This window comes from Anabrus simplex, chromosome 8 (genome assembly GCF_040414725.1).
Source record: "Anabrus simplex isolate iqAnaSimp1 chromosome 8, ASM4041472v1, whole genome shotgun sequence".
NCBI classification, from domain to species: domain Eukaryota; kingdom Metazoa; phylum Arthropoda; class Insecta; order Orthoptera; family Tettigoniidae; genus Anabrus; species Anabrus simplex.
Window position 1 is genome coordinate 154991184 of NC_090272.1, and position 24232 is coordinate 155015415.

The 24232-nt window shown below is 39.0% G+C and overlaps 1 protein-coding gene across 1 annotated transcript in view; it reads right to left on the minus strand.

The window, feature by feature from the left end:
- The window catches only part of Ku80, a 222945-nt gene that overhangs the window by 173386 nt on the left and 25327 nt on the right, over window positions 1–24232 (minus strand). The window contains exon 3 of the mRNA XM_067153029.2: window positions 9525–9745. Within this exon, the coding sequence (XP_067009130.2) occupies window positions 9525–9745 (221 nt within the window). The remainder of the gene's footprint in view (window positions 1–9524; window positions 9746–24232) is intronic.

Consider the following 24232-nt stretch of genomic DNA (forward strand, 5'->3'; position numbering starts at 1 on the left):
ATGGAACTAGTGGTGTTTAGAAAATAAGTTATGCACATGCTGTGAATAATGTCAAAACATGGTACATTAATGCCATGAAAAGAACTTCTAGTTTGATATCCTTAAAGCTGAGGGCGAATGTCGCGCATGAAGGCCAAATTATTTCTACGAAGTAGGTGGTGAAATTTCGCAATTCAATGCGGAACAACTGACCTTGTGCTGCGGTGTGTGGGACGTAGCTAGTAGCTAAGGAAAAAGGTATTACTTCATTTTGTGTTTTTCAGCGTACGGACATTAACTATCATCACTAAATGATACTAAACATGATACCTTGGAACTTTCAAGATGACTGTTTCAAATCAAGTTTATATTTCAGATCCATTCTGAGGGCCAACTAAAACAAAATATTTATTCAAATAGGGGTATGGAAATTTCTTAACCCCTAAGGCGTTACATCTCTTCTAGTTTCATTATCGACCACATGCAAAATCACAAAGTCCTACTACACAGTTATCTAAATCTCAACTAGTAACCATAACAAGCTGCAAGTAAATGAACAAGTACATGTCGTACCCTTGGCTTTATACCCTTGGCCTGATGCCTAATGAGCACTACGGCTCGAAAGTTGCCTAACTCTCACTGCGATGTATATCGATCCTATTACAATTTTATTTCAAGAATTAAATTATGAGTAAAACTTACATCGATGTATATCGATCCTAGAATGTTACTATTACAATTTTATTTCAAGAAGGAAATTATGAGTAAAATTTACATTCTTTGAAAAGTGATGATTACAAGTGATAATTACTGTAAAACATATTTGTTACAAGCAATTTGATAAGTTTTACTCAATTACTTTCCAACTTTGGTAACATATATTATATACATACTGAAAAAATGTTACTTGTTGAACAAAGTCATATCACTTTAGCTGACAATAAATACTAATATGAATTGTGGTGGTGCTGTAAGGAGAGTAATAAATAAGTTACGAGATTGTGAGCAACTGCAAAATGACCTTGATAATGTTGTGAGATGGACAGTAGGCAATGGTATAATGATAAACGCAGATAAAAGTCAGGTTGTGAGTTTCACAAATAGGAAAGGTCCTCTCAGTTTTAATTACTGCATTGATGGGGTGAAAGTTCGCTTTGGGGATCATTGTAAATACCTAGGTATTAATATAAGGAAAGATCTTCATTCGGGTAATCACATAAATGGGATTGTAAATAAAGGGTACAGATCTCTGCACATGGTTATGAGGGTATATAGGGGTTGTAGTAAGGAAGTAAAGGAGAGAGCATATTTGTCTCCGATGAGACCCCAACTAGAGTATGGTTCCAGTGTATGGGACCCTCACCAGGATTACTTGATTCAGGAACTGGAAAAAAGCCAGAGAAAAGCAGCTCGATTTGTTCTGGGCGATTTCCGACAAAAGAGTATCGTTACAAAAATGTTGCGAAGTTTGGGCTGGGAAGACTTGGGAGAAAGGAGACGAGCTGTTCCACTAAGTGGTATGTTCTGAGCTGTCAGTGGAGAGATGGCGTGGGAGGACATCGGTAGATGAATAAGTTTGGATGGTATCTTTAAAAGTAGGAAAGATCACAATATGAAGATAAAGCTGGAATTCAAGAGGACAAATTGGGACAAATATTCGTCTATAGGAAGGGGAGTTAGGGACTGGAATGACTTACCAAGGGAGATGTTCAATAAACTTCAAATTTCTTTGCAATCATTTAAGAAAAGGCTAGAAAAACAACAGATAGGGAATCTGCCACCTGGACTACTGCCCTAAATGCAGATCAAATCAAAATCAAATCAAAATCTCTTTATTTGCAAATGAGGTGTCTACCTCGGTGGCAAATGGTACACTAAAATACATTATTGTCAAGCACTAAATATTAAATTAACAAGAGAAGAAAATTTTCCTATAATACAATATTATACAATTTACGCCAACAATGTTTTCTATTAAACACACAGCTCATCCTTAATAAATTTATATTGTTTACAAAATTCTACTTATAATATCTCCTGTACTACTTACAAATATAATCAACTGATATACAGTATGTGGAATTACTTCAAATGATACTATACAACTGGTATAAGATTAATATTTACATTGCATTTATTTATTTACTATTTTTTTTTTTTTTACCCGTTCTGGATCCTAAGTAGCATAACGACCCGCTGCGTCTTAACCAGAGCCCCTTTTGCCACCACTTTTCAGAGTTCCTGAAGGGCCTTCACACCTACCGTAGCGGTCCCAGGGCCCTCGAAGTCCCCACTGTACTTCACCCCTACAGGCAGTCCCCTACTTTGGCTGTCCAAACTCCTTAGACCAGGGGATGGAATTAATTTATTCACACACATTTTTTTATTTACAATAACTTGCACTGGTCGAATGCCCTCTAACACTTCATTTATTTTCTCTGTTGTTCTTTATTCTCTTCTTGAATATCTGTACAGATTTTGGAAAAGGATCAAACACTACCCCTGGTAAACTGTTCCACTCCTTCACACCCTTCCCAATGAATGAAAATTTACCCCAATCGCTTCTGCTAAAATTCCTTCTAATTTTATATTTGTGGTCAGTCCTGCCGATATAATTATTTTCCAACTGAAGCCTCTCGCGGATATCTCCCCATGCTTCTTCTCCTGTATAGGCTCTATATAATCCTATAAGTGTAGTTTTCTCCCTTCTCTTACTTAAAGTTTCCCACCCAAGTTCCTTTAACATTTCTGATACACTACTCTTTCTCCTGAAATCCCCTGTTACAAATCTTGCTGCTTTCCTCTGCACACTATCTATTTCTTTTATTAGGTATTCTTGGTGAGGATCCCAAACACTGTTTGCATATTCCAATAATGGATGAACCATACTCAAGTAACTTTTTTCTTTTAATTCTTTGTTGCATCCTTTAAGCAGCCTCATTATGACATGTAACGATCTGTATGCTTTCCCGGATCAGTAGTGATTGATTGACTGATTGATTGAACAATTTTTTTGGCAAATTGGGACAGAAGACTAAATAACTACGTGTTGTAATTAAACTAGCTGTGGTGGACATGTCTTTCACAACAATATTCAGCAGCAGATTCACTTCCAGTCGATTTTGAAGCCATTATATGCAGGATATTCCTCTGCTTAAATACATTCACCATCAGAACAGAGTCACTGAAGGAATTCTGTTCATTTGCAGAAGTGCAGTATAATCCTTTAAGTCTGTGTAGGCCTACGCACAATTGTACAAGTTAGGTGTTCATTTATTTTCAAGCATATTCAATGCTTTCGTCACATTAGACCAGGCTACAGTGTTTGTGCGGGTTGCTTTCACAGGTTTTTTGGTTGGCACTTGGCCAGCAGATTTTGTTAAGAATTTACAAGTACTGTTTACCATTCAGTTCTGAAAGGGATAAAAAGAAATGAGGCTGGTAGACTTACAAAACAGATAGGCTGTGAGAAAGATCACGAAGAAAGTCTGAGGTTTTGAGGAAAAACAAATGAAGAAGGAAGGTTACCAACTGCTTGGAGGAAAGAAAGGAGCTATACCAGAAGAAGCAACAATACTGGGCAAAGATCAAAGCCCAACTGTTGAACAAGTGTACTCCCAAGTAGGCCTATTTGAAGAAAGAAGAAAACTTTGTTCGAAAGGCTAATTTCCTTGGTAGTTTAGTGTCACTAATCTTTTCAAGTCCAAACGATGATCACTTTGTTTATGCTCCTTTTAACCCTCCGTTAAACGCGCACTCTCTTGTAACACCACTACACGCGCGCGGACTGACAGTCCGCAATTGTTTGTAAGCTTCCATTCTTTCATTTCAATTCTTTTTCCAAGAATTCTTTATTTCTCTCTTTTGTCAATCTGTCTTACATCATAATTACTTTATTTTGATTTTATTCGTATTGATAAATTTATGTATAATATACATTTACAAGAACATGTCTGTCCTCTAGGGTAAATTCGAAGTTATCAACTGAAAATCACAGGACTTAGCAAAACTAATTGTAAATTAACAATAATTGGTTATTAATTTACTTCGTGGAATAAAATTGTAATCGTTATATTCCATTAATTGATGTATATCGCATTGGAGAAATCACGGCGTCGTTGTGTTCTTGCCATGGAGTAAGTGCATTTCATGTCAACCTCCTTATCAACGCCCGACTTCGTGTCGTTATAGAAGGTAATAATGGAGGGTTTTGATCCATCTGAATCGTCATAAATAGAATGGTCTTCATGGAAAGTAGATAGAACCAATACAACTTTGTATTTTCTTGACTTGTATGATACTAGGGTATATATAGCGATTTGTGCATGTTAAGATTTCTTGTAGCATTTCGTCGGTAAAGAACAATTACCGAGCTTCAACTGGCGCCTCAGCATTCGTGGAAACTCCTACTACTCCAGGTAAGTGTTTTATAATATTATGTTCAAGTTGCCTGACCCTTCTATTACGGTTCATTACAGGCCGATGATTCCACTGGGTCCCCGTCATTTCCAACATACATTTCATGATGCTCACTTTCAGACACGTCCTCTTCACCCGTGCTCTTAGAATTTAGATCACTATCGTTTACGACGCCCCGATCACTATCATCACTTGCACCAACGTCGTAGTCATCCAACCACTACTCGATTTGATAATAACTCTCGGAATAAATCTCGCCAACTCCCTGGAAAGAGGACGCAAAATAATTATTCATAGATCATTTTTAATATCGTGTTTATCCCACTGTAAATAATCACAAGTAGAAAATATATCAATAAGCCCACTGCTACACTTGTAGTTAATAAAAGTATATAATTTTATAATAAATTGTAACGGAAGAATGGATGACTTGCCAAAAGAGTGAGTAAGATTAACAACTCACCAATACACGCCTGCGGACTCAGACTCCGCAAGTTTGCAGTTGACAACATAAACGTCTCTAATCAACAGCTCGGCGATTACTCAGACATTCTCACACCGTCACGGCCTTTGTATTTTTGCAGAAGGAAGCTACAAGAAGGCAGCCAGTTCTGCCTTGCATTTTTGGCCTATGATACCAAAGAATAATAAAGTGCGGACTCTAACTCCGCGGCGCGTGTAACGGAGGGTTAAAGACCAATACCAACATCAACAATATTATTATCTAGGAAAAACTTTCAGAACTTACTTTTTAATAAAAAAGTAATTTATTTATTTCAAAGCTTTCAAGACCAGTCCACATTTTATAACCTTGTTTCAGCCATCACAGAAGTAGGAAAAACTTTAGCACAACACTCCCAACTGTTCTACATTACATACATGCATTGTCAAGTACATATTAAGGTGGACTGAAAAGTAACGCACAGCATTTCTGTTAAAGAAATGAAAATGAAAATGAAAACCTACAACCTGTTTTCCAGTCATTGACTGGGTCAGGGATGGAATGAATGAAACATATATAGGCTGTTATTACAATGGGGTCGCCACTCCCAAGGTGATTTATTAATGAGTAATAAATGCTATGAAATGATAATGGAGAGTGTTGCTGGAATGAAAGATGATAGGGAAAACCGGAGTACCTGGAGAAAAACCTGTCCCGCCTCTGCTTTGTCCAGCACAAATCTCACATGGAGTCACCGGGATTTTAACCACTGTATCCAGCGGTGAGAGGCCGGCGCGTTGCCGTCTGATCCATGGAGGCTCCCTGTCAAAGAAATATTTTAGGAAAAAAAAAATATTTAAAAAAAGAACTAGAGGTCTGACGTATTTTTTAACATATGAATGAAGTACCTCGAGACATTTTCCTCCCCATGACACGAAGCTGAACATGCCTCATTCATACAGCTCAGTTTCCTGGGATTATAGCCACCTATGCACGACCAATTTCACTTCTTAATCCGAAGAGAGGTGTTGACCTCCAAGGAATTTGTTTAGTGGCCCAAAGAGGTGAAAGTCATAATGGTGTAAGGTATGGACTTACAACTATACTTCCCAATTGGTGCACGAAGAGAAGCCATGACGTAGCAGCAAGCATTGCCACCTTTTCACAGTTCGGGTTATCTTGAATCTCCGCCATGTCTGGGAGTCAAAATGTTTCCGCATCATACTGGTCTATTTTGATTTGAGCGTGAAGTGAAGTCATGATCCTCAGGGTAATGCATTATTCTCTGGCCCTTTGGAAAGGTCTTCGGGCACCCAGTGCAAAATGACTTTACACAATCCCAATCTGTACTGCACAATATCGTACACTACGCTGTATTAAAAGCTAAATTATTGTGCCAAGGTTCCTCAATCACCTACTGATCATTTCAAATTGCTGTTCAATAACTAGAGCTACGAATTTTAGGTGCTGCATCTTACTATTTTTTTTTTTTTTTTTTTTTTTTTTTGGCTATTAAAATATTCAAAATGACTTGCAAAGAAAACATGAAATAAACAATCTTAACTGCATTTTGCTTCCTCCTCTTTCCTAAGTCAGCACCTTTTTGCACCTTAACTCAATGCAGCACTTTTTAGCACTCTCTCCTCACCTCATGCTTTTGCTTCTTTGTCGCATTTTATTCCCATAAAAATTAAACAAAAGAAACCAAACGTCTGTGGGCTTAATCTACATTTCTCCTGTTGACCTTTTGATAAATGGGCAAATCCCCTACTTTCAGAATGTTTTCATTAGAATTTACGGTCTTCCAGGTGGTATCATATTACTTTTGCTTCTGAGCAGTCATGTTAGGCGAAAGCTCTCAGAATAGTTTCTGCCTCAGTGAACTCCCATTAGGCAAAAGCTTCACAAATCATCTTGTGGTTCATCACACTACAGTTAGACGAAAGCTTTTGAACAGGAAGGAAAGGAGGAAGGTGAAGTCAGATTGACCAATTAGCAATCTTGCCAATCAGTATTGCTGACTGCTGGAGAGGGGAACAAATTTAAACTGTTGTAATTCTTTTAGTCTAATGTTAATGGCTTTACATCCCACTAACAATTTTTTTTTTTACGGTTTTCAGAGACGCTGAGGTGCCAGAATTTAGTCCAGCAGGAGTTCTTTTACGTGCCAGTAAATCTACCGACACGAGGCTGACATGTCTGAGCACCTTCAAATACTACTGGACTGAGCCAGGATCGAACCTGCCAAGTTGGGGTCAGAAGGCCAGTGCCTCAACCGTCTGAGCCAATTAGCCCTTTAATTTTTTAGTCTAGAGTACACTTTGGCTAATGTATGGTGTCTTCGTCATTCTCCTTTGTTGCCAAAATTCAGCATTTTGAAACAGAAAATGAACACTGGGAAAATGAGTGATGTTGTTAAGACAGTTCAGTGCAGATGATATTCAAAGTGATGTGTCTGTTCTGAAGTGCAAGGTTTGTGTTACTGACATAATCGCATCAAGCAGCATACAGGGTAAAGAATAAGGAACTACAATGTAGTGAAGATGAACTGTGACATCAGTTTATTCATGAGACACTGGCCCCTTCAAATTCAAGAAACAAAAGTGAATTTCTTACTTATACGAGTATTGTAAAGGCATTTAGGGTGTATGGTGTTCCATTTTTAAAGCTTAACAACCTTATTAGGAAATAATATTTGCAGAAATATACTAGGAAGTCTTTTTCAGATGAGAGCATCTTACGAAAATCTAATCTTCAGCCTCTGTACAAGGAAAAAATAAAAATATATCAGGCAAGTAGTAGCTGATAATCCAGTATATATTTTCCTAAGTGAAACCACTGACAGGAAGAACAGATAAGTTTTAAACATTTTTAGTAACATCGCTGAAAGGACAGCAAGTGACGCCCATGCTTTTGACTTACTTCCTGAACAAAACAGACAATGTCAGTGTGATGCAAAATTTCAACAATGCATATGTTCCATTTTGGCCTTAAGTAATTGAAAATGATCAAGCGTGGCTAGTGCATTCCGACCAAGCGTCTTACATGTTGGCTATTGCCAGCTCCAAACCTACTCTAATCAAAAACATGAGACCTGCAATGCACATAAACTGCATGGAGATTGTGAGGCACTAGTAATAATGATAATAATAATGATGATAATAATAATAATGATGATAATAATAATAATGTTATTCGTTTAATGTCCCACTAACTAAATTTTTATTGTTTTTGGAGATGCTGAGATTCCAGAATTTCTCTCACACGAGTTCCTTTACATGCCAGTAAATCTAGCGACACAAGGCTGACATATTTGAACACCTTCAAATACTACCGGCTGAGCCAGGATCGAACCTGCCTAGTTGGGCTCAGAAGGCCAGTGTTCTACCGCCTCAGCTACTCGGCCCAGCATAAATATTCACATGCAAATTAATTTGTGTATTCCATTAAGAACAAAAAAGCTTCTGGTACAATACAATATTTATGTTGAAATTACGGGACTTTCTCTTTCACTTTCCTTAACTCTCACTAGATGGGATACTGGGTTGAAGGCTACAATGTTTATCTTTAACTATATTAAGGCTACATATGATTTCTTAGATGCTTTACTAAATGATTCCTCAGCTGTGACGAAGAGCTAGCACCTTAACAGGAATTACAAGATGAACTTCTACCGTGCACTGTCACTCTTTCCACACAACTGTCATTATAAAACTGGAGAAGCGGTGTCCTCATCAGCACAATGCGCAATCGGCTGTTCTGACAGATGGGAAGGAAGCACTGGAGGGTACTGGAAAATGGAAGCTGAAGCAGAGCTTAGCCATAAACCCCAACGTTGAGAATTTAGCAACAAACAAGGATCTACTTTACAGACTACAAACAAAATATTCAACACTTATGTATGCCGACGTGGAACATTCCTTTTCGATGTACAAGAACTTACTTAGTGAGCGGAGGTGCAGATTCACCAATAATAAAGAACAGGAAAACAAAACAGTTCTGGATGAGCGATTTTAATAACATTCCGTTTTGGAACTGCATTTAGGCAGCCTTTTTAATATATGTGTGAATGAATGTTTCCATTTTAAATTTGCACCTTTTTTTTTTTGCAGCTTTCAGACCCAAATTTTGCACCCAAAATTCTTAGCTCTATCAATGACTAACAGTGTGTGATGTTGAAACAGTCACAGCTTGGCCAGAGCACAGATCATCGGCAACATTTGCTTGGTCCTCTTCAGAGAATATGCAGCAACTAGAGATGCTGCTGCAATCCATACATTCAGCACCATACACCTCCAATATTTTTCTGGGAATTTCTCTTGGTGTTCTTTTTCCCCACAAGAAATACACTCCTCATGCCTTCGTCACATGTGGCGATGCCTACACGCACTGTCCCGGTGTATTAGTTACCGCTAGCTCCACCAGGGCAGCACCTGATTAACCCATTGCTGTCTGTAGCACAAGATTCAAACTTACTTACTATCTGCCAGCTTTGGACATTCAGGCCCAAAGAGTTTTCATATTAAAAATAAAGTTGTGCATTACTTTCTAATCTGGCCTTGTAGTTTCTAAAACAATAAGCAGCACTAAATTCCTGTAAATCACCATGTTAGCAACAAGAACATAAATATTAGAAGAACTGTGTTTGAAAATGCAAACACTAATTTCAAATTGATATACTCACTCAGACTCCATTTTCAACATATTCATTGCAATCACAATGCCATCTAGCCAATCTGCCACCTCATTTGTTCCAACAATATCTTTTTCCACTATTTTCAACATCTTCCATGATGGCAATGTCAGAACAAATGCTTCACTTATATGGTGGTATTCTAAAGGATTAGCACTCTCTTTAGAACCAACAAGCACCATGCCAATCTCATCCTTGGCGAGGGAGAAAATCTGTAGAGACATACACAATAAAACTTGTAAATCTTAAATTCTACTAGGTAACTAGTTTCAGCAAGCTATGCGAAGTAATATTTTCAATTTTTCCCAAGTGAACTTATGGAAATAGGTTCTGGTTCTACAAGCAGTATAGATCACCAACCAAAGAAAACTTAATACTATTACCACATTGAGACACACACATGCAAGGAGGAGACCACAAACATATCACAGATAGAAATATGACTTGTCTGCCAATAATAATAAAATTAATAACAATAACAATATGGTTCATGGTGTGGGTTACTGTAGTCACGTCCTAGTTCGTAAACCATGGGCAATGGATGAGTGGCCTAGTAAGTGGTCCTGAGAGTCGGGATACCAATTGCTACAGAATGGGATTGGGCATCTTGGACATATGAGTCATGGCCTTCCTTGTGCTCAGGCGGCTAGTGCTATACAATCCACCAGTGGTCCCTAACCCATTAGAGGAGAGATCCTCACTTGGACTATGTGTAAGTAGGGTAGTAACCTGCTTCATGAATTTACCGAGCTTAGAACATTTTAAGCAAGCTTCAGACATATGGGAGTAACGGAGTCCCATTCCCATTTGACAGGTGAGGGACTCCTTGGAAACAACTTGGAGAACGAAACTGAATTCGATGGGGAGCTATCAATATTAATGGGTCTTATGGAAGAAAGAAAGTATAACTAGCTGAGTGAGCAAATAGGGTGCATCTGGATGTGCTAGGAGTAAGTGATATTCGGGTAAGGGGAGATAACGAGAAAGAGGTAGGAGATTATAAAGTGTGTTAATAAAGGTTAAAAAGGAAAGGGCAGAGTTTGAGGTAAGGCTGTTCATCAGGAATACTAATGCTCGCAACATAGTTTCTGTTAGGCACATAAATGAACGAATGATGTGGGTAGATTTGGCAGTTGGTGGAATTAGGACAAGAATTGTCTCAGTGTATTCACCATGTAAGGGTGCAGATGACGATGATATTGATAAGTCTGATGAAAGCACTGAGTGACATTCTAGTCAGAGTCAACACCAAGGATACCATAGTGCTAATGGGCGATTTCAATGCGAGGGTTGGAAATAGAACTGAAGGATACGAAAGGGTGATTGGTAAATGCGGGGAAGATATGGAAGCTAATAGGAACAGGAAGTGTCTACTGGACTTCTGTGCTAGTATGGGGTTAGCAGTTACGAATACATTCTTCAAGCATAAGGCTATTCACCGCTACACATGGGAGGGTAGGGGTACCAGATCCATAATATATATATTTTTTTGCTATTGGCTTCATGTCGCACCGACACAGATAGGTCTTATGGCAACGAAGATCCATAATAGACTACATCTCATCCGACTTCGAATTCAGGAAATCTGTTAGGAATGTACAGGTTTTTGGGGGGGATTTTTCGATGAAACACACTACTACCTGATCTGTAGTGAACTAAGTATCTCTAGCCCAGGAGAGAGAAAGTGAAATCTGTCTGCAAACGAATAAAGGTAGAAAATCTCCAGAACGAGGAAATTAAACAGAAGTACATGGATATAATTAGTGAGAAGTTTCGAACAGTGAACAGTAAGCAGGTTCATAGAAAGAGAATGGGTGGCATACAGGGAAGTTGTAGTAGCTACAGCAAGCGAATGCCTAGGAACAACTATGTGTAAAGATGGGAAAAAGCAAACATATTGGTGGAATGACGAAGTGAGAGCAACTTGTAAACGTAAAAAGGCTTATCAGAACTGGCTCCAAACAATGGCTGATGCAGACAGGAAATTGTACATAGATGAAAGAAACAGAGCAAAACAAATAGTTGTTGACAAAAAGAAGTAGTGGGAAGATTTTGGTAATAACCTGGAAAGGCTAGGTCAAGCAGCAGGGAAACCTTTCTGGACAGTAATAAAGAATCTTAGGAAGGGAGGGAAAGAGGAAATGAACAGTGTTTTGGGTAATTTAGATGAACTCATAATAGATCCCAGGGAATCACTGGACAGGTGGAGGGAATATTTTGAAAATCTTCTCAACGTAAAAGGAAATCTTCATGGTAGTGTCACGAACAACGGAGCTCATGGGGAGGTAGAAAATGATGTTGGTGAAATTACACTTGAGGAAGTGGAAAGGGTGGTAAATAAACTCCACTGTCATAAAGCAGCAGCAATAGATGAAATCAGACCTGAAATGGCAAAGTATAGTGGGAAGGCAGGGATATAATGGCTTCATAGAATAATAAGATGAGCATGGAGTGTTGGTAAGGTACCTTCAGATTGGAAAAAAGCAGTAACTGCACCTATCTATAAACAAGGGAACTGGAAGGATTGCAACAACTATCGAGGTATCTTATTGATTAGTACACCAGGCAAAGTATTCACTGGCAACTTGGGAGGGTGCGATCAGTGGTTGAGAGGAAGTTGGGTGAAAACCAGTATGGTTTCAGACCACAGAGCGGCTGTCAGGATCAGATTTTCAGTATGCGCCAGGTAATTGAAAAAAATGCTACGAGAGGAACAGACAGTTGTGTTTATGTTTTGTAGATCTAGAGAAAGCATATGACAGGGTAAAAAAGGGAGATGATGTTCACCATACTGGGGGACTATGGGATCAAGTGTAGATTATTAAATTCCATACTGACTATAATAATATTGTGAAGATGATTATAAGAATGAGAAAAAAGTCATGAAGGACCGATCGCTTGAATAATAACACAAGAGGGAGTCATAAAGGACGACTCACTTTACATTAGATGCTCTAATATCACAGAGTCACAAGAAAACTAATGTGAAGGCCTCGCAGTATAGACAGCTCATAAAATTGAACAACAATAACATTACATTGACCATTGTTTGTTGTGATGTGCTTTGTGTATTCTTCTGCCATTAGTCTCCGATAGATGGGATTACTGCTGCGTACCTAGTATAACAGCCTGCCTGAATATTGGCAGGAAGTAGCTGGGGAGTTAGATCTCTCTTTTTTAGCATGCCATTCCTCTGGTTCATAAATTTTCTGATACTGGAATTGATCAGATTTCTGGGGATATACTAAAGACAATGGGTTGGAATATAGTACCATATCTGAAGTACTAATTTGATTATTGTTTGGTCGAAGGAGCTACACCAGATGAATGGAGAGTTGCTATAGTAGCTCCTGTGTATAAAGGAAAGGGTGATAGACATAAAGCTGAAAATTACAGGCCAGTAAGTTTGACATGCATTGTATGTAAGCTTTGGGAAGGCATTCTTTCTGATTATATTAGACATGTTTGTGAAATTAATAACTGGTTCGATAGAACGCAATTCGGTTTTAGGAAAGGTTATTCCACTGAAGCTCAACTTGTAGGATTCCAGCAAGATATAGCAGATATCTTGGATTCTGGAGGTCAAATGGACTGTATCACGATTGACCTGTCTAAAGCATTTGATAGGGTGGATCATGGGAGACTACTGGCAAAAATGAGTGCAATTGGACTAGACAAAAGAGTGACTGAATGGGTTGCTATATTTCTAGAAAATAGATCTCAGAGAGTTAGAGTAGGTGAAGCTTTGTCTGACCCTGTAATAGTTGAGAGGGGAGTTCCTCAGGGCAGTGTTATCGGACCTTTATGTTTTCTTATATATATAAATGATATGAGTAAAGGAGTGGAATCGGAGGTAAGGCTTTTTGCGGATGATGTTATTCTCTATAGAGTGATAAATAAGTTACAAGATTGTGAGCAACTACAACATGACCTCGAAAATGTTGTGAGATGGACAGCAGGCAATGGTATGTTGATAAACGGGGCTAAAAGTCAGGTTGTGAGTTTCACAAATAGGAAAAGTCCTCTCAGTTTTAATTACTGCGTTGATGGGGTGAAAGTTCCTTTTGGGGATCATTGTAAGTATCTAGGTGTTAATATAAGGAAAGATCTTCATTGGGGTAATCACATAAATGGGATTGTAAATAAAGGGTACCGATCCCTGCACATGGTTATGAGGGTGTTTAGGGGTTGTAGTAAGGATGTAAAGGAGAGTGCATATAAGTCTCTGGTAAGACCCCAACTAGAGTATGGTTCCAGTGTATGGGACCCTCACCAGGATTACCTGATTCAAGAACTGGAAAAAATCCAAAGAAAAGCAGCTCGATTTGTTCTGGGTGATTTCCGACAAAAGAGTAGCGTTACAAAAATGTTGCAATGTTTGGGTTGGGAAGAATTGAGAGAAAGAAGAAGAGCTGCTCGACTAAGTGGTATGTTCCGAGCTGTCAGCGGAGAGATGGCGTGGAATGACATTAGTAGACGAATAGGTTTGAATGGCGTTTATAAAAGTAGGAAAGATCACAATATGAAGATAAAGTTGGAATTCAAGAGGACAAACTGGGGCAAATATTCATTTATAGGAAGGGGAGTTAGGGATTGGAATAACTTACCAAGGGAGATGTTCAATAAATTTCCAATTTCTTTGAAATCATTTCGGAAAAGGCTAGGAAAGGAACAGATAGGGAATCTGCCACCTGGGCGACTGCCCTAAATGCAGATCAGTATTGATTGATTGATACGTAAAACACTGGATCATTATAGTATTCCAGCTATACGATCCCTACTCTGAGGCAGTGATTGGAATGAGCAGTGTGCACACTTAAATGGAATAACCACGAACCTACTACGTTGGCGTAGCAGGGGGGAGAGGTAATACTACCACGTGGTGCGTTCCAGGTGGCGGATAGGGGGTCCTAACCGGCTAGCCGGCGGACTTGAGTGAAATACAATAGCTCTCACAGACCAAACACCCCCCCCCCCCGATGGGTCGGGGCGCAGGCGAAGAATACACCCATTGTATCCCCTGCCTGCCGTAAGAGGCAATTAAAAGGGGCGACCTAGGGATGTTTTAATTAGAACCATGTGACTACTTATAATATTAATACCACCACGCTGGGTTGCTTTTATTTGCGTGTAGTACCACTATGTTAGGTAGACAATAGATTTGTGATTAGTAGCGACAGTGTGTGAATCAGGGTGAGTTTTACAGTACCTGTGATTAGTACCACTCTTATGAGTGATACCATGGGTCTGCCTTGCCTATGATTAGTAGCCACTATGTGAGAAACACCATGTTTTGAATTCTGGTCAGTGGATGATTTTGGACTTCAAATTTTTTTTTTTCTATTTGCTTTACGTCGCACTGACACAGATAGGTCTTATGGCGACGATGGGATAGGAAAGGCCTAGGAGTTGGAAGGAAGCGGCCATGGCCTTAATTATGGTACAGCCCCGGCATTTGCCTGGTGTGAAAATGGGAAACCACGGAAATCCATCTTGAAGGCTGCCGACAGTGGGACTCGAACCCACTATCTCCCGATTACTGGATACTGGCCGCACTTAAGCGACTGCAGCTATCGAGCTCGGTTTTTAAATTTTTATTACATTTCATCTCAGTCCTTCCCCCACCCCATCTAAGTGGATTTTCGAAAAACAAAAAATACATGTTTATTCTTAAAGGAGATACCAAATACCAATTTTCCCGTCTGCTACATCTACAGTTTTTGAGATATAAGTATCCTCATAACAAATAATTTAACTCTTTTTTCACTTCTTTTCACCCCCCTTAAGTGCCTTTCCCGAAAACCAAAAGGTACATTTTCCTGTATTTTTAAAGGACTTTCCAAATACCATAGCTTGTCTGTAACATGTTAAGTTTTTGACATATACCGTTCTTTTCAGCCCCTTAAGTGGATTTACCGAAAGAAAGAAGTTTTCATTATTTTTAAAGGAAATTCCAAATACCAGTTTTCACGTCTGTACGCCTGTAACACCTTCGTTTTTGAGATATATGTATCCTCATAAAAGGATGATGATGACGACGACGTTTGTTGTTTAAAGGGGCCTAATATCTAAGGTCATTGGTCTCCCTCATAAAAAGAATTCAACTTCTTCCTCACTTCTTTCCATCCCTCTCCCCCCTTAAGTGGACTTTCGAAAACCAAAAATACATGTTTATTTTTAAAGGAAATTCAAAATACTAACTTCACGTCTGTAACAGCTTTAGTTTTTAAAATATAAGTATCCCCATAAAAATAATTAGACTCCTCCCCCCCCCCCAAAAAAAAATTATGCACGTTTCTTTATTTTAAAAGGAATTTCCAAATACCAATTTTCACGCCTGTAACACTTTTAGTTTTTAACATATAAGTATCCTCGTACAAAAATTCAACTAATTTTTCAATTATTTACCCCCCTCCTTAACCTTATGAGTGCTACGCCCGCGTATAGATGGGCTGACACAGCCAGTCCAGCACTGCCCGTCTATAGAATATGCACGAGAACTTTAATTTGTTTGAGTTTTCCGGTTCACTCTCAAGTGGCTATTCCCATTTTAAAACCCGTATTGAAGATCAAATTCACATGTGAATAACTTTATACAGTGAAACCTCGGAATGTGAGTAACTTGGTCTACGTGTGTTTTGCAAGACGAGCAAACATTTTAAATAAATTGTAACTTGATAAGCGAGTGAGATTCCGCAATACGAGCGTCACGTGTGCCTTGAGGATGACTTACTGGATGAATTCAAGTTCATAAAGGTTAAGTTCGTTCTTCCCAACAATACTCCACTACTTCATCCTATGGATCAGCAAGTCATTTCAAACTTCAAGAAGCTATACACCAAAGCACTATTTCAGCGATGCTTCGAAGTGACCGAAGGAACAAACTTTACCCTCTGAGAGTTTGCGAGAAATCATTGCCCCATCGTGAACTGCCTGAAGATCATCGATAAAGCCTGGGATGGAGTCACCAAGAGAACTTTCACTTCCGTTTGGGGAAAGCTGTGGCCTGACTCTGTTCTTGGACGTGACTTTGAGGGGATTGTTGTTGAAAATGAGCCGTCGATTGTCGATGAAATTGTCTCCTTAGGAAAGACTATGGGGCTAGAGGTGAATGACGTCGACATTCAAGAGCTGGTGGAAGAACATAGCCATTAACTGACCACCAACGAACTGATGGACCTGCATAGCGAACAACAGGAGGTTATGGAGATCTAATCTGGGGAAGAGGAGGAGGAAAAGTCAATAGAATCTCTCACTTCAACTGAGATTCAGGGGAAGTGCAAAATGTGGGAAACAGTGCAAAATTTTGTAGAAAATCACCACCCGAATATGGCTTTAGCAGTGTGAGTGATGAATCAATTCAATGACAATGCAATGTCACTTTTTCGTGAAATCCTCAAAAAGAGGCAGAGGCAAAAGCAACAGTCATTGGACAGGTTCCCCGTTAAAGTTGCACGAAAAGAAAACAATTCCAGTGAACCAACAGGTAGCAGTGATTCCGTTAGTGAAATTCGTGCTAGACAGTAACGCTTCTCATGTCATCTCTCGTCTCCCTAACACCAACAATGATTCTATTGTAAGGAAAAGTGCACTTTAATTCGTTTTACGTTATATTTTACTTTAGAAACGGCATGCGAATAAAAAAAATTGTGTTGTGGATGAATCATCTGCGTTTCGATTGTTTCTTATGGGAAAACTTGCTTTGATATACGAGCGCTTTGGATTACAAGCATGTTGCCGGAACGAATTATGCTCGCAATCCAAGGTTCCATTGTACTTGGGTAGGGATGGCAACAATATATAGGTTTTTACGAAATACCGATATTTTCCTTTCGATTTATCGGTATATCGATACCGAAATTTTGATTCAATTTATCGCACAATATATCGGTTTTTCCATAAATATATCGTTTTTCTTTGAATTATTATTTTCATAAATACATCCGCACTAGAGAACACCGATAATTCTTCAAGATCTGGTGCTAGTGAAGGTGAAATTGCAACCTGGAAATATCCAATCTAATCAATACCTTGCTCTGAGCCTCTGAGAGGGTTGACTATAATTCGAATACAAAAGGTGGAATATGTAACACCGTTGTCTACATTACGTGATTAGTAATAAGGCCTCCGCATGGCAGTTTACACGGCGCGAAATACGTTCTAGTTCCAAAGTCGCCGCTAGACTTCGTGTTAGCCCTCCATTGTTTAACAACACAGACGAATAAGAAAACTGTGAAGCAAAAAGGTAAGTTAGTGAGTTTTTAGGAGAGATAAGCCTTAAAATTAATTATAAGAGGTGTTGATTTGTGTATTCAGTTTGGGGTGAGTATATGGTTTATATTTAAACTAAGATTAAGAAAATGGAGGCCTCCGCAACTCAGGTGGCAGTGCGCCAGCCTCTCACCGCTGGGTTTCATGGTTCAAATCCCGGTCACTCCATGTGAGATTTGTGCTGGAAAAAGTGGAGCCAGGACAGGTTTTTCTCCGGGTACTCCGGTTTTCCCTGTCATCTTCCTTTCCAGCAACACTCTCCACTATCGTCCGACTCCATGGCTAAATCATTAGCGTGCTGGCCTTTGGTGACAGGGGTCCCGGGTTCGATTCCGGCAGGGTCGGGAATTTTAACCAAAATTGGTTAATTTCGCTGGCACAGGGGCTGGGTGTATGTGTCGTCTTCATCATCATATCATCGTCATCACTACGCACAGGTCGCCTATGGGTGTCAAATCAAAAAGACCTGCACCTGGCGAGCCGAACTTGCCCTCGGACACTCCTGGCACTAAAAACCATACGCCATGTTTTTTTCTCCACTATCATTTCATTTCATCTGTCAGTCATTAATCATTGCCCCAGAGAAGTGCGACAGGCTTCGGCAGCCGGCACAGTGCCCATCCTCGCCGCTAGATGGGGCTTCGTTCGTTCCATTCCTGACCCGGTCAAATGACTAAACAAGCTGAGGATATGCATTAAGAAAATGTTTTGTGCATATTGATAAACATACAAAGCCGAGAGAGAGTTTATTGTAAACATTATATTCACAGAATGGTTATTGTGCGTGATAAACAATGGTTTATTGCTGTGTACCATTCTGCCAAAGTAAACTTCAGAAAGGTAGTGGCATTCCTTTCCACACGCAAATGTAGAACTACGAGAAAAATGGGTCAAATATCATGTTGGGGTGACGAGAAGAATAGCATGTGGCAACCTTCCTCGAAGTCTGTAGTATGTAGTGAACAGTTTGAAAGCACATGCTTTAGCATTTCTACTAAAACTAGCCGCAATCAATGCCAACACTTTTTTCAGTGTATCCATCATATTTGCATGGCAAGACTAGGCTATGTACTACTACTAAAATGTTCTTATTCCTCCCCTGAAGGAGGAGGCGGGCCTCTTATACGGTGACGCCGTCTCTCAGGCCGGGAGATTTGTCAGGTTGAAGGAGATGCTCGGAGAAGGTGAGGGGGTTGGTGGCCGTGGCCTGTACCAGAAGTTGTTCCGGCATTCACCTCAGTGCAGGAGAATGGAAAACCACGGAAAACCATTCTCAGGACAGTCGACAGTGGGGACCAGCCATGAGGTTCAGCCCTGTCCTGTGTTCCGAATACAGAGGTGAAGAGCCATGGAAGAGCCATGGCCAGCCCTCCTCTGTTTGGTTGGCCGGTCGGAGTGCAAAGCTGTGGGACCACGGACCAGCCGTGGCCACTTGTTGACCGAGATCCACTCTGCATTCACCGACGTAGGTTATGTGAATACTGCAGTGTTTTAAAATATACTATGGAGTATTTTCATTTTTATTAGTGCGTGAACTTTCCGGTTGCAATGATACTACCTGATTCATATGAGCTTATCTTGAATTACTGGGTGATACATTTATTGTTCTTCATTAAACATCATAGAAATATCACTTTACTACTCAAAACGCAATTTGTTATATTTGTAATGTGCTTTTATGTGCAAGTTATTCTCGTAATGCCAATTGGAATCGTGCTGAGGAATGGAGGGAAAACCCGACATCCAGCAGCGCTATTTGAACTGCTGCTACTCTGTCAATTTAGTACTTGAAGAGACCGTGCATGCAGAGGCCTTTACTCATCTCGTAGGCAACGACAACACCTAGGGACGTTCCGATATACCGTACTAAAATATCGATATTTCCTTCGACAAAGACATGCTGATATTATCCTACTATCAAAACAAAATATCGATATATCTCGACATCAAATTTTTTTTTTCCAAAATACAAGGATTTGAAATTATATTGAAGTTATATAAAACGGGGACCACGGCAGTTCCAAGAAAAACAAGAAAATTAAGAGAATCAAATATAATGACCAAAATATTTTGTGTAAAATGGTATTAGCAGTAAAGTACAAAACATCAAAACCTAATTCAACCATGAATTCTAACACCTTAAGTGTCTGAGTTAATGTTATTCACCAGAAAAAAAGACCAATGACATCTTTATTCCCAGAATGCAATGATAAAGCCATAAATAGTTGCACGGTAGATTCTGCATCATATTCTCAACTATTTTTGGCCATTCCTGCTAATTTACGAGGTTTATATGAACTTCATCAAGCATTACTGACACTATTTTTTCACTCTCTTTCACAGGTGTACTTAGTTATTTCAAAAAACGAATTATTCAGGATCTATGCCTCGACCGCTAGCGCCTATTGACATAAATATATTTTGTGGCTGAGGGTGTGTGAAAATGTCTCTTTCGGAAGTATAACCCTAGCAACCGTGCAGGCTGGTGCTCATCTGAAATTAGCAGCCGTTGGTGGATATATTCCATGGATAATTAAACCGCGAACTCCAGTAGCAAGATAAACTCAACCAACCAGTCGCGTGCACAGACAGAATACCAATATTGATATTTATGCATCGAGGTCTGATGATATTGTAGTTGGTCTTGGACTCTTGGGTTATCATTCACGATATATCGATACCGCTTGAATATACCGATATATTATGTGCAATAAATATCGATTATCGAAAATAAGCTTTCAATATATCGCAATATCAATATATCGGTATTTTTAAAGAAATTGCCATCCCTATACTTGGGTCACAACCATTTGACACAATATACAAGAAAATTGTATTTAACAATGTTTTCTTAAAAATTGAATTAATTTTAAGCTTGCTAATGACAAATCAATCATATTAGTTTTAGGTCAATATTCCTAATTAGCCTTATGATTCTCAAGTGGCTGAAGATGCTCAGAAAATGAACGAAACATGTACCATGTTTTAATAATTTAGCAATAAGAATGAATTTTGTAAGCTAGTTGAGTATTGAATAGGTGGAATAATAAATTTATTGTCTTTACTTCCACTCTCGAGTGCCGATTTTATCTGTGTTATGTTCTGCCATCTGCTGGGCATTGTGTAGAACTAATTGATCATGGCTTATAGCTTTGGGAAGTAACTTACAGAGCTTTTTGTGGACGTCTGTGGAGCTCATCTGTGATGTAAACAAGCATGGCAGAACAACACGCTAGTTGCACTCGCAGCAATGTTATTTTGGATCAAAGAATCGTTCCGTTATTAACCACAGTGGAAAGTGACGATGAAGATGATCATTTTAATGAATTGTTGAGCGATTTTGAAAGTGAGAGTGATACAGAGACTGCTGAAAATATTGTAAGTGAGAAAGAAACAGAGCCTCCTTCTAAACAAAGGAAGAAGAAACACGACGAGTTCCAAAGCTTTCTCATCACTATTTTCGTGGCGGACAGATGAATTTGCTCCATCAGACTTTCAAGTAACTGTGACAGACACTAGGAGCCAAGTAATGCTTGATGACAACCCAAAAATCATTGGTATTTTAAGACTATTCTGCCAGTGGAGTTGGTGCAGCTGGTTGTTGATGAAACAAATCCGTATCACAAACAACTGGTGGAAAACATTGAGCTGTCACCACATTCCAGGTTTAGAAAGTATTTTAAAATATCAACTTATGTACTTGTAAGGAGTTACATGAGTTAGTTGCCTACAGATTTTAGGAAATAATTTTATTTTGGGCTCTTTACTTTGTGTAAAGATTATATACGTGTGGGCACAAAAAGTTTAATTTTGTTTCCTCTCAAAATAATATTGAACATAAGCGTAGGATTTTCTATTTGCATTTAGATTTATAAAGAACAAACATTTATAAACATTTCAAATTAATCACTCCACTGATAAGTTAAAAATTGATGCTTCTACATTATTATTTTTTAACACACAAATGAGAAACTCAGCACTGAGGTAACAAATAGTCAACTGGTAACTCAGCACTTAAAAAGTTCAGTGAATTTTCCGAAAAAAAAAAAAAGTATTTTTTTTATTTTTAAAAGAGATTGAAAAAAAATTTCATGTCTGTAAATGTTAAGTTTTTGAGATATACTGTAGGTATGCTCATTTCAAAATTCACCCCCTTATTCAGTTCCCATTAAATGGATTTTCCTAAAACAAATCACCAACGTTTCTTTTCTTTTACAGGAGATTCCAAATACCAATTTTCAAGTCTGTAATATGTTACGTGTTCGAGATAATTTATAGATATAGTCTTTTTAAAAATTCTCCCCATTTGTCACTCCTGTTCACCCCCTATTCATTGGATTTTCCAAAAACACAAATTTATTTTCTAAGGAGATTCCAAATATCAATTTTTATGTCTGTAACATCTTTAGTTTTTGAGATATAAGTGTCCTCATAAAAGGTATTCAACCCATTTTCCCCATTTTTTCACCCCCTTAATGGGATTTTCTTGAAACAAAAAAATGTATGTTTATTTTTAAAGGAGATTCCAAATTCCAACTTTTATGTCTGTAAACTTTTAAGTTTTTGAGTTACAGATATCCTCATTTAAAAAATTTAACCCCCTTTTCACCCCCTAAGCAATGGAATATACTAAAATCCTCCCTAAATGAGCACCTTCACCCTAATATAAATGTATCCCCAAAATTTCATTTCTTTATGTCCAGTAGATTTGGCTCGGCAATGATGAAATCAGATTCACAATTAAGTATTTATTTATTTTCCACCTAGTCGATACAATGATTGCTTAAGGCAATTTTAAAGGTCAAAAGTGGTACATGTTTCGTATATTATCAACATCTTCAGCCACAAAACACTGGGTGGAAAATAAATAAATACTTAATTGTGAATCTATTGAAGTGCGATACGGACCATGAAACTGATTTTATGTAATAATGATGAAATCAGTCAGTCAGTCAGTCAGTCAGTCAGTCAGTCAGTCAGTCAGTCAGTCAGGACATGTTATTTTATATATATATATATATAGATTTGTATTCAACCAGTATGCAACTGAAAGATTTTAAGCTAATTTCATTCAGAATTGCAACAAGCTGAGCTGAATCTTTCTCCTATGTAATCTTGTTGTTAGTGGTATCAGCCACAGCTGCTTTCATTCCAATCCTAGCCCTTTCCCATCCTCACATCATTTGGGTTTGAGACGCAGTCTTGGTGACTGATTGCTTGTCACTAGGTACGGTATCTCCCTGTGGATGGGGGCAGTAGAATACACCCATGGAATCCCCTGCCTGTCGCAGAAAGCAATTTAAAGGCAACCCAGGGGCTTTCATCTAAGAAACATAGGTTGCTACCACAGGCCCTCTAGCTGAGTCTGGCATTGTGTACACTTACTTGTATCAGGCTCCTCGCCTTCATCTTTCCTCTCCGATCTCACCTGGTCAACGCTTGTTGTTTTCCAACCCCAATGGTATTAGGTTTGAGAGGCTTGTGGAGTCTTTCATTTTCATGCCCTTTGTAGCCGTTCACTTTCTTTTGCTGATGCCTTCACTCTTCTAAGTGTCAAACCTCCATTATTTTCCCTCTAATTAGCATTAACAAAGGATGGCTGCCCACTGTACTTCCTCTTAAAACAATAATAACCACCACCACTCAGTATGACATGAATGTACCAGCATAAAATGAGCCTCCTAAATTATTTCCATTATAGGTACAGCTCCCATCATCACTTGGACAGTACTGCTCAATATGATCAAGTCATGTAAGATCAAGTGCACAACGACGGATGCGCATCTCCACGACATGTAGAGCCTCTTCATGCTGGCCAGCACTCAGAATTATAAAGGATGACTGAGCACACAATGCTCCGGTAAAACTTGGCCTTCATTATGTGATCAAATAGGGTTCTGGTGACTTTCCACCACTTCAGCCAGCTTATGCTAACATGAGCATAACCATCAGGTAGTATGCCACTCTCTGAACAAATCAGGGAGCCAAGGAATCTACAATGCTAAAATTTCTTGAGACCATAGTTACCCACATTGATGGTCGCAGGTGTCTGTGATCTGCATTCCATGTATACTGTTTTCATGGTGTTCACCCACAGTACTTTTTCTGTCAAATTCGTGGCCCATTCTGCACTTGCTCTTCAAGTTCTTCTGTTGCCAACAGAACATCACTTGCATATAGGAGTGTTCATGGATGTGGAGTCTAGACACCAGCTGTTACTGTACTCATAAAGTATGAAGAGTAGGTGCGAGAGGACTGAACAATGGTAGATGCCGACCTGAATGGAGAAATAAGGAGAGATCATGAACTCACTGCTACATTTACAATACAGGAGTTGTGCCCAGCAGACATCTTAGGAACACCAAGGGATTGGAGTGCCTACCACATCAGTTCATGAGGAACTAGATCAACTTCAAGTCTAAAAAGGC